At 51.5% G+C, this 11,856-nt stretch overlaps 1 protein-coding gene across 7 annotated transcripts in view; it reads left to right on the top strand.

Annotated features, from left to right (window-relative positions):
• The first annotated feature begins 394 nt into the window (after positions 1-394).
• The window catches only part of SYT6 (synaptotagmin 6), a 65,689-nt gene continuing 54,227 nt past the window's right edge, over positions 395-11,856 (top strand). For 2 of the 7 annotated variants that reach the window (XR_009607865.3, XM_060625484.3), the window contains exon 1: positions 398-713. Coding sequence is in view for 3 of the 7 variants with exons in the window: in XM_060625484.3 (XP_060481467.2) it covers positions 551-713 (163 nt within the window). In the remaining 4 variants the exon portion in view is untranslated. Of the gene's footprint in view, positions 714-1,366; positions 1,531-11,856 lie in introns of those variants that run through there. The other 5 variants (XM_060625483.3, XM_060625485.3, XR_009607864.3 and 2 more) reach the window with 5 other exon arrangements.

An 11,856-nucleotide genomic window follows, 5' to 3' on the forward strand; every position in this document is an offset into this window, starting at 1 on the left:
TCTCCCGTTAGGAACCTTGACCGAGGTTCTCCCACCCCCAGCCAGGCCACCCATCTTTCTGTTAATGGGTTTATCTATTTCGTTGCCACTTGTGTGGCATGTGGCGATTTACCCAGGCAAACCCTATCTTTCGCAAACCCTATCTTTATATTCCCAGGCAGCCTGTGCTGCACTCGTTATCGTTATACCCCTTTTACAGAGTGGGAAATTGAGACTCAGAGAGGCCCAAGGTCACACCAGGCAGTGAGTGTGGGGTCAGATCCCAGGCTCCACTCTCCAGTGTGCTGGACAACCGGGCTCCCCTGCCTCGAACCCGCGGGGACTCAGACCTGTCCCCGGGTGTGGAGGGGGCGGCCGCGAGGCGCCAGACTTGCCAGCTGCCGCGGGATACCACGTGAGGGGCGGAGACCCTGCGGGGAAATGATTAAAAGCTGAACGGAGCCGCAGGGGGCCGCTGCGGGGAGGGTCTTCTTGGGGCCGCCTTGCCCCGCCCCAGTCCAGCAGCAGCAAGGGTTCAGGCGGCTGCTTGGAGAGCCGGGGTGTCCCGGGCATGAGCGGGGTGTGGGGGACCGGGGGGCCTCGGTGCCAGGCGGCGCTCGCGGTCCTGGCCTCTCTGTGCCGGGCCCGGCCGCCCCCTCTCGGGCTGGACGTGGAGACTTGTCGGAGCTTCGAGCTACAGCCCCCAGAGAGGAGTCCGAGCGCGGCCGACACAGGTAACGGGAACCCCGAGCCCCCCTCTCTTCCTGGGTTCTCGCCCCGACCATCCTCTGTCCCCAGAGCCCCGGCACTGGGAGCCCCTTAATCTAGACAGAGAACTCCAGCTCAGGATCCTGGATTCGGAATGAGCCTCAGCCTGTGCCCCGTTCCACCGCCCACAGGGCAAGCGGAGAGACGTGAAGGGGACCCGGGAGGCAGAGGATCCCTGAGCTCCCTCCCGTGTGACTCTACAGGACTCCAGCGCAAAGCCGCGCTCCTCGGGTGCCGTGCCCCTCGGGGGCCTCAGTTTCCCTGGTGTCTCTCCGCTCACCCTGCGGGCTATCTGCCAGGGAAGGGGTCTGTGGAGCGAGTAGGAGACCAGGAAGTAGCAACTCGTCTCTTGGGTTGTCAGGGTCCCAAGGTCCGTCTGTCGGTCTGAGCGTCCGTTTGTCTGTTCTCTCGGGGAACCCGTCCGAGCCCCCTGGTCTCAGGGAGAAACTTAGGTCTGCGAGCCGCACGAGGTCTTTGTGTCCGGACGTCTCTCCGGCTGCGAGTGGCTTTCTGCGTCTCCGCTGGGGGGGGGGGGGGGGGGAGGACGGGGGGCGGGGTGGGGGAGGGTGTCTCGGCATCCTCCCCCACCCTCGCCCCTATAACTCGCTCCCTCGGTCTCTCTCTGACTCACTCGGACTCGGGGCCGGTGCGCGACCGAGCCGGTGCCTCCCGCCGACTTTGCCAAACGGGCGCCTCCTGCCCGAACGGCGCGGACCCTGCGCTGGACGCAGCGGCCGCCGAGCCCAGGCGGGAGCCCGAGCCGAGGCGAGCTCGCCGGAGCCGGTGAGTCGGGAGCTCGAGCCCCGCGGGGCCCGGGCCCGGCGCGCGCGGCTGCGGGGGTCTCTCGGGAGTCGCGACAGAGGGAATGGCGTGTCGCGCCCTGGCGGCGGGAGCCGCGGGAGGATAGGCGGCCGGCCAGCCCGGGTATTTACTTGCCGCACCAGCGCCGTGCGGCCGCGCTCGCCCGCCGCAGCCGGGCTTCTTTGTCCCGATGCCGACGCCTGGAGGGTCCTGGGCGGCAGGGAGCACCCGGTCGTCCTCCCTCCGGAGGGGAGGGGCTGTGGGGCAGTGCGAAGCCTCGAGAGGATGCAGAGTGGGGGTGGGGAGATCCTGCAGGGACCGTGGCGCCGGGATTCCTTTGGCTCCGCAGACACCACCCCTCCTTGTCCCCCGGACTCTGACCCCGGTGGCGCTGGGCCTAGGGGTAAGCGAGGGTCGCCCCTGCGGTTCCGCACCAACAGCGCGGGAAAGGGAGGAAGGGGCCGCGGGAGGCGGAAATTTCGTCTCCAGGCGCGTCTCAAGGGACCAGAAGCCGGAGACTGGAACGGCGGTTCCTGGAGCAGGTACAGGTGGGGTAAGCTCCCCGAGGCTACAGCTTTCAGGGCCCTGTTTTCAGTTGAGGTTAAAGGTCAGAGCTCTTGGTAGGTCCTAGGTTAGCAACAGGGCCGCTGAGGGAGAGAAGGAGTAGATGGATGGTAGTGGCCCAGGGGAGGATTGTGTGTGTGAGGGGGTTGTGCCCAGCCTTGGGCGCATCTCAGCCCTGTGGGGGTTGTAGGGGGCGCTGCTCTCGCGCAAGCGCTCTCTCTGGCCTTGGCAGTGTTTGATCAATGGGTTGATTACTGCAGCAGAAGGGACTGAGGTTAGACATAAAGAAGAACTTTCAGAGGGTGGTACAGGGATGGATGTTGGAGAGGTAACTCTCCCTCTTTAAGAATCTCCGAATAGATTAGGCCCAGCAAGTATTAGATTTTGGTTCTCTGGTGCCATCATCTACACCACCCAACTCCCCATACCCCCCAGATACACAATTTTCCCCAAGTTAAGGAGTCTCTTCCTGCTTGCCTATCCAGGTCCCTTCCTCCTTTCCTGCAATAATTCATTTCCAGTGGGGCCCTCTATGTTGGTTCTGACCCCTCAAACTCTAAGGGGGATCATTCAAGGTGAGAACACACCTGTGGAGTTCCACCTGGGGTGGAGGCTGCCCCCCTCTCCTGTTGGTCCAGAGCAGAAATGCCACAGAGGGCAGGGGGCAGTGTGCGTTGTGGAGAGGGTGTATGTGTGTGAAACATTCTGATGCAGGTGTTCTGGTGTTCTGACTCCAGAGGGAAACCCCACAGTCTGGAATGACAGGTACCTGTGGCCAGGCTGAGGGTGAGAGAAGGTTGAGGAAGGTGAGCAAGCAGGCCCAGATGAATCAGTGTGCCTTCCCTGCAGGCTGCTTGAGAAAGCGAGCTTGACTTGTCAGCCCTGGGGTACTTTAACTTTGGCTGCTGAGTCACAAGCCTCAGGAAGCCCCTGGGGGGCCAAGTTAGGGGGCTGAAAGGAGGAGGCAGAAGGAGACCCTTGGTCATAGCAAAAGAAAATGGTTGAGAGTGGCTTTGAGTTCTTGGGGTTTAAGTGAGCACAAGGTCTGGGGAGATGCTGTTCAGCTCAGGACCAGGCCCCCAGGTATCCTACTTCCTAGCTTAGTCCCTGCATCCCAAAGCCACTGCCTGGGTCCAGATTCTACAGTCAGAGAAATGCTGGATCTTTTCATTTGTATTTTCGTGAAAAATGCAAGTGACTAGAGCATGCCTAGTTCTCTTTACCTCTGTACGTTTTCCCCTGCCATCCTCCCACTCAAAGTCTCTAGCTCATGGGATCTCTAGTAACACCCCGAGATTCAACAATTGAGATTCAGGCTCTGCTGTCATTTCCTGGGACCCTCTCTGTATATGGTCCGTGCTAGGAGTTGCACAGGAAATCTCAATCAGATCTCCTTAGCTTTCATGACTTGGAAATACCTCTACACAAACTGTCCCAGATAAAAGCAAGTTCCATTTTTCTTTAAAAATTCTAAAGGCAAAGTGTCTGCTTTCCTCCTTAATACACACCCCCACCCCTGCCTCAAGTGGACACTGACAGGCAGTTCCCTACCTTCTTCATGCCATTTGCCTTGTGGAGATGAATGAGTTTGCTCCACAGGCCAAATTGCAGAGTGTTGGGTGTGGGTAGGGAGAGTTCTGGATTTGAGGTAATAAGCAGAGGTTCAGAGGTATTCCAAAAAATTCAGGGGCCTGATGGGAGATCCTGAGCTGCCCTGCCCCTTCCAGGCTGGCAGCCAGGAATGGTTATTCTCTAGGTTATGTGTGGCCATGAGATGTATGTAATGTTTGTTCATTTCTCTAATGACTGGAGATGTTATGTGACTCAGCTACCTGGATTTTAAGTTGGTCTTTTGCAGCACAGATACTATTATTTCTCCTGCTTGTGATGGGAGGTTAAATGCATAGCACTTAATCAAAACAGGAAAGTCCTGTTTCTATAACTAAATAATCAGTTACTCCCTCACTCCTTGCTGGAAGGAAGAAATTCTGAGGATTTCGCCTTTTTTGAGGAAAGGTGCAATGTACAATCCTTTAGAATGTACATCCTTGAGATAATGTTCTGATTTTATGGAGTGTCTTGAGCTTTAAGATTCTAGAACCAGGGGAAAGTATCTAGGAGTTGCAGAGTGCTTGGATTTACAGTTCTAGAAGTTTTCTTCTACCTCTGACTATGTTCTCTGTCCTCCATGTCCACAGAGTTGGGGGTATAATGTGGCTGCAAAAAATTAAGGCTAAGACTGAGCCATCTGTATCTAGCCAGGTTTCTTTAGGGTCTGTGGAAGGCTGTCTGGAGTGTGCAAAAAGCAGGGTACGAGAAAGTCCTGCCCGAGCTAGCCAGCACCCCTGCTGGTCCTGCTTAGGAAAAGAGGTCTCTGAGCCCTGAAGGACTGAGTCACACTTAGGAACTTTAATCTGAGAGGGCTTTGAAAGCAGAGGTGAACAGGACTTCCAGCTGTGGACCCTCTAGGTATATGACAGTGTCATCCTTCCCTTCTCTCTTTGTTGATCTGTTTTTCTTGCTCCATGTGGACCCAGGCAGACCTCGCCTCTCAGTACTTGCAGGTATAAACAGGAGGGGGGGTGGGTAGAGGGAAAGACTCTTTCTGGCTTTCTGTCTGTCCCCACCCCAATCACCCCAGCCTTGATCTCCACACATCTCAGAGGGGCCACAAGCCCTGACCAATCAAGCAAAAAGGTACAGTTACCATCTGCCAAAATAATAATACTAATAATTGCTAAATTAATGCCAACGCTCTGTTAGCTATAGCACTCCGCATTAGCCTCCGATTTATCTCTGAATCCCCTAATGATAGTGGAAGCCGGTGCCCAGTCATAAAGCTTGTGCGGCCATAATTAGCCCGGCATTGTCTCTCCTCATCACAGCTTTTTCAGGAGCGTTAATTCCTTCTCTGTTTGGACTCTGCTAATTATCCCCATCGGTAGTTCAGCCTGGATCTCTGAAAGAAGGAATGGAAGCACAGGTTCTCTGCTCCCCCCCTCCCCTAACCCTGAATTTTAATTACAGCAGGTTCTCCTAATAAATTTACAAGCCACGGAAGAGTTTATTATTAATGGACCACGTCTGTAAGCCTTAGAACAGAATAGCTCCTGTTCCTGCAACACACACACACACACACACACACACACACACACTGTCAGGTATTTCTTTGCTACATCTCTGGATGAGGTGTTTCCAGGCGCCACTGGTTATTTGCCTGGTGCCTGGTGGGTAACCTGTAGTGTCTATACTTTCCAGGGAAGAAGGAAGAGATGGGGGGTGAGGAGGTTGTTCATAATCCTCGTCTCCGGGTTTTTACCCAGGTACAGAGGATCAGGCCAAATAGTTGAGAATGCCTCCCACACTCTCCTGGTTATAACAAAGAAGTGCCTGTCCCCCCTCCCCCACAGCTTCCCTGCCCAGCTTTCCACTCAGCCCCCAATCCCTTCAGGGGCCTGGCTCAGAAGCTTGGACTTTGGCATCAGAAAATCCCAGGTTTAAATCCCAGTTCTTCTGCTTAATGTGATGTATCCTTGAATAAGTTACTTAGTTAATACCTCTAAACTGAGTTACTTTATCTTTGTGAGGTGCATGCTCATATCTTAGGGAGGCTGTAAAGATTAAATGAGAGAATGTAAGGGGCACAGTGCTAACCATGTAGAAATAAATAACAAATAATTATTAATATTAATGTATTAATAATATTAATGGTTACTAATATTAATTAATATTAATGGTTCTGCCGAGAGTCTTTTCCATTCCCAGACGTGACACTATTCTTTCCAGTCTCTTGGGTCTCTGCATTTCTTGCTGTTTGATCTCTGGGTTGTATTTGTCTATGTCTCTTTCTGTGTCTAAATGAGACCCCCTCAGCCCAGGCAGCCTCTGCTCTGCACAGGCCAGCCCTTACACCAAACGATTTCAGCAACCCCAAGCTCGGAAGCCAGCTTTCTCCAGCTCTGGAGGAAGCAGAGAAAAGTGTCCTTTCTTTTCGCTTCCTCTCCCCAGTTTATCTTTTCAATTACAGTCTGTTAGCAAAACTGCCTGTTACTGTTACAAAATGGGTTTTCCTGACATGGAAACACATTAGAAAAATGGGAACAATAGCAAGTTATAAGAACTGCTGATGAATCTTAACACTATGGGTGGAGAGAGGGGGAGGGGGCGCCAGGGCTCTGTCTTTGGAGAAAGAAGTGTCAGTGAGGAGAGATAAGCAAGCCCTGGGTTGCTAATTAATAACCCAGCATTTTCCAGGGAGAGAGGGAGGCCATGAGCCATTACCCCTGCTGGACAGTCTCACTTAAGGTGACAAGCAGTTCCTGCCCTCATAGGCTTCAGGGAGATCTTAACTTCTCTGGAGAGAAGAGGGGCCTGAGGTGTCTTAGATACTTTGCCCTGTGGTCTGGTGTCCCCCTTCCCTGTCTCCGCAGGCCCAGCTTTGGGTTCATTCTGCATGGAAAAACAAAAAGCAAAACATGAAATAAAATACTTGACATTTGGGGAGCATTTACCATATACCAGGAACTATGCTCAAAGTCTTAGTTTATTTCATCTTCCTAATGACTCTATAAAGTAGGAATAATTAGAATCCCCATCAAATAAAAGAGGAAACCAAAGTTTGGAGAAAGTGAAGTAACTTGCTCAGGGTCACACAGTTAGAAATGTGGATGAATGCTCTCTGTGGATATTCTGGTGCTGGCACTCACCTAAGCTATCTGCCCAGTGTCTGAGCCCTCAGTGAAGTCAGCTTCCCTGCCACGGTTAGAAGCCACACGCACCTGTGCCACGCCAGGTCCAGGTGTGTTTCCAAAGCCTAGTTCCACGGCTCCTTGCTCTCCCAGAGGCTGCTGGGTAATTGGCCAGTCAGATTTCCCAAACCAGGTGCCCATGGAATACTGGATTCTTCTGACACCTGAATAAAGATGTTTCACACCTAATGTTGAGTAATGGACCAGACTTCCTTTTCCAAATTTCCAAGAAAACTTTGCAGAAGCATGGCATGTTCTTGCAATTGCTGATTTTTCTTCCATGATTTTCTTTTTACTCCTTTGGATCTCCCACCAGTGGACAGTAACAACGAAACTGGACACATAGCAAGCAAATGGGTATTGACAGAAAAACTTGGAGATGTGAGATCTTTAATATAGTACATGTTATGTCTTGAGATCTAGTTATATATGAAATATTTATATTCTTTCTGCTAGTAAGATCGTCCCTAGTTTGTAAGGATAAAGTTAAAGCTATCTCTTGCAGAATACGCCTCATGCAGTTCTGCCAACGAAACTTTTCCAAACTAGAGTATATTCAAAGCTAGACTTGGCAGAATTAGGTGATTCTAATAGAACAGCTAATATTTATTATATTTTTTACTACTTTCCAGGCACTGTCCTCGGCACTTTTGATCTCTCTCTCTTTTTTTTTAATGTTTATTTTTAGAGAGAGAGACAGAGTGTGAGTGGGGGAGGGGCAGAGAGAGCAGGAGACACAGAGTCTGAAGCAGGCTCCAGGCTCCAGGATCTGAGCTATCAGTACAGAGCCCGACGAGGGGCTGGAACCCACTTACCGTGAGATCATGACCTGAGCCGAAGTTAGGATGCTTAACTGACTGAGCCACCCAGGCACCCCTGATCTCTCTCTTTTTTTTTTTTTTAATTTTTTTTAACGTTTATTTATTTTTGAGACAGAGAGACAGAGCATGAACAGGGGAGGGGCAGAGAGAGAGGGAGACACAGAATCCGAAATAGGCTCCAGGCTCTGAGCTGTCAGCACAGAGCCTGAGACTCGGGGCTCGAACCCACAGACCGTGAGATCATGACCTGAGCCAAGTCGGATGCTTAACCGACCAAGCCACCCAGGTGCCCCACCCCTGATCTCTTTTAAACTTCACAATGACCCTATGAGGTAGATGCTATTATTATACCCATATGACAGAAGAGGAAATTGAGGCTTCATTGAGAGATTAAGTGGCTTGGTTTAAAGCCAGTGGAGATGGACTTTGAATGAGCCCAGTCTGACCCCAGGACCGTGATTCTTTCCCTCCAGGCTAAAGACGAAATAAAGAAGGAAGGAGGGAGAGAGGAAGAATACAAAGATTTAGGAAGTACTTTCTAATTTTCAGTGCTATAGTAAGGGCTTCCTCCCTTACTGGAGGGTTGCCTCTCTCTGGTCGTGAAGCTAGTGCCTGATAGTGCTATGAAATATGAAGAACACCGGATCGGGACTCAAAAGACGGCTGTGTTGCCATCAAAACTCTATCTGCCTCACAGTGTCAAGGTTCAAACAAGATGAGTAGGAAAAAGGCTTTGAAGGCTGCTTGTGCACCTGCGATTTGCTACAGAGCAACAGGTCCTGGTGGCCTGACCCCAGCAGGCCTGGGGTAGGAAGGCACACATCATAGCTGATCTGGGCCTTGGCACAGTCCTTAGACCATACAGGAGACTATGCCTCCCAGCCCCAGTGGACCTTCAACCAGGATATGTCGGCTGGCTGAGCTCAAGGCCACGTATAGTGATTTTACAGGGGCTAAATCCTGTTCAGTCACTCCCTGCCCTGGCCTAATTCTGCTCTTACCAGCCTTGCTAACCACCTCGTATCGCCAGTGAGGGTGAATCCACTCAGCAACAGGACCCGGTTCTCCTGCAGTCAGTCCTGCCAGCGAGGCATCCTGGAAGGAGCTTCTCCACGAAGAGGGAGGGCTTCTTGGTCTTACATAACCTGTATTGAGTGCTGGGTGCTGATTCCCAATAATCCATACCTCTGCCTGCCTTAATCACAGCTCCGAGGGAACTACAGTGGGGGTCACGTGCACAAGTATTCAAAATAGCAACCACACGGAGGAAAAACTGATTCCCTCGGCCCACCCCCTTCCCCCACCTCTCTTCTCATTTATGAATTCAGTTTTTTGTCAGGCTGAACATTTAAATGCACTCTATGCTCTCTGGATTCCCCCATTTCTCCCCCTTTCTCATTAAAATTCTAATTATTACCAGAGCAAGTAAGATGTATGATCAAAGGGAAGCAAAGCCCTAGAAATACCTTTTTTTGTTTTAAGGTGACTCATAGTGTAGAGAATGCCTCCAGAACAGCTGTAACCGAGAACAGGTGTGAAGGGGTCTAGAGATGGCTGGATACTCAGAATAAGGACCCGTAGGATCTGCCGTAGCTTTCCTGGTGAACCCCAGGGCCATAAAGGCCTAAAGAAACAGTCTCCAAACCATTTAGGTAATGAACTCATAACAGCACAAATTATTTCATTTAATGCCTCCAATGTATATTTGTTCCCATGTTGCCTACACATCTGGGCTGTAGCTCCATTCTACGGCTTCCTAGCTGTGTGACCCTGGGCAGTCTAATCCTCTGTGCCTCACTTTCTTCATCTGCAAAATGAAAGTAATAATCACATCTGTTTCACTGGAGACTGTTCAATGAGCAAATGCATAAAAAAGCACTTTGTACCTTGGACATAGTAATGTTCAAAACTAAATCCAATAATAAAATGCTATCATTTCTATTACTATCAACCTGTATATTGCAGTTGTGATTTATTGTTTTTAAGATAATAAATAAATAAATATTAGAACAATCTGGTATTTTTTCTCTTGTGCCCTCATGACGCACGCACACACGCGCACTAGAAACCTTTACTTTAGAAGCTAACTTAGAATCAGCTTTCTGGATCCCTGGCAGTCTCTCTGTGGAGGACTAACCCCGGCTCCTTTGGCCAGGGAGAGGCCCCGATGTCTCTGTGCAGGGGCCTGGGGTAGGTGGCTGTAGTAGTTGGTTCAGGCCAGTACCCTGCATCTGGGGAGTCAGGAGGCAGTGCCGGCTCCCCAGAGAGGGTAGCTGATGTTCTCACTTCCTTCCCAGGTCCCTCTGGATGGGCAACAGCTTTTCCTGGTGCCTGTGTGCATGAGAGTACTCTGGATGCCCCCCCCCACCCCCACCCCAGGAGGGACTCGGCATCTCGGTACTCTAAGCTTAGCTTAGCACCTGACACATGCAGGTTGCTCAGTAAATGCTGGTTGAGAGATCATTATAGCCCTTTTATGCAGCATTCATTCTTGCACTCACTCATTCATTCTCGCGTGCGTTTCTGTGCTAGGCCACGAGTCAGACAAATATAAGAACGCAGAGTTACAATGGCCTACAGTTTAATCAGGGACAGACAGCCTGGGACAGTGTGAAGAGCCCCAGGCTGGGCGGTGGGCATCTGCACCCTGGTCCAGGCTGTGTGTCTGAACTGTGAACCCAGGCAAGTCCCTTCTCTGGACCACTGCTCTTGTCTGCAAGAGCCCAGCCTGGCCCCAGTATTTCTAGGGTCATTTCTCACCTTTGATTCTAAGATTGCTCGGCCACTGGGCCAGGATAATCCAGAGCCTGCAAACCCACAAGCCTGCAGGGGCTGTGCAGGTAAGGTCATGCCCCTCCAAAGGCAATGCCTGTTGCCACCAGCCAGGAGCACGGGTCTAGTGACCAAGCCAGCTGGCCTCCCCCAGAGTTTCCAGAAATTTGATGTGATGATGATGGCGGTGGAATTGCTCAACTATTCAGTTGCCACGCAAGCCATGCAAGACTCCTCGGCTGGCTTGTTCACAAGTTCGCAAATGACCTTTGTGCACACCCTGCCAAGTGTGCCACTGGTTCAGAGCCTTCTGAGCTCTCTAGTCAGAGTGAGAAGAGACCTTGGGCTCTAAGGGTCATTCCTTAAGGAGGAGTAAGAGATCTGCTTCTTCATTTCTTCCAGAGGGAGGCATGGCCCACAGCTCTCCTGGGATGATGGGCATCCTTCTGGAGGCAGGGTTGGCTGGGGCCGACGCAGTGAGCGCTTGCCTCAGAACCAACCACGACATTGAAAATTACCAGTTGTACAGGGGCTCCTGGGTGGCTCCGTCGGTTGAGTGTCGGACTCTTGATTTCAGCTCAGGTCATGATCTCACAGTTCGTGAGTTCGAGCCCTGCATCAGGCTGAATCCCTGCTTGGGATTCTCTCTCTTCTTCTCTCTCTCTCTCTCTGCCCTTCTCTTGCTTGCCGTGCTCTCTCTCTCTCTCTCAAAATAAATAAATCACCTTAAACAAATTACCAGTTTTACAGCAGAGCTCTCAAATAGCTACGGGATGGGAAAAGACAGTTACAGGAATCACTTGTATGTAGCTTTGAAATACACCGTGTGGGTCAAATTCCAACTTAACCCAAGTATTTATTGAGCCTACTGTGTGCACAGTTGAGCGTACAGAAGGAACAGGAGACCCACTCCCGGCCTCAAGGAGGTTATGCTCCGTCTGATTCGCTTCAAGCTCCCGACTGTTGAGCTCCTGCTCTGGGCTCGATGGGGGTGGGGGAAGGGAAGAGATTGAGTTGGCCGAGCCTCTGGTCCCCAAGGCCGCACAGCCTGTTGAGGGAGAGAGCTGTATACCAAAAACGACTCCGCTATAAGTCTGGCCATAGTAACAGCTCTAATAGAAATTCAAACAGCATCCAAATGTGAACGCTTCACGAATTTGCACATTTGCTTAGGCTGCTATTTAAATTACTTTCCCTTCCCCGTGCACATGCCAATAGGCAGTAGGGGAGGCAGTGCAGGTGCTCCCCAAGCTGGCGGTGGGGGAGGGGGCAATGCTGGGGGGCGTCAGACCGAGGTGGGCGCCAGGCTGCAGATACTACACAAAGTGGACTGTGGAGCGTCAGCCCTAAAACCGCCTCTCCCGGCTGGCAGCTTTCTCATGACCATTCTTTTCTCTTCTTCC

Source organism: Panthera onca, chromosome C1, assembly GCF_046562875.1.
Source record: "Panthera onca isolate mPanOnc1 chromosome C1, mPanOnc1 haplotype 2, whole genome shotgun sequence".
Lineage (NCBI taxonomy): Eukaryota > Metazoa > Chordata > Mammalia > Carnivora > Felidae > Panthera > Panthera onca.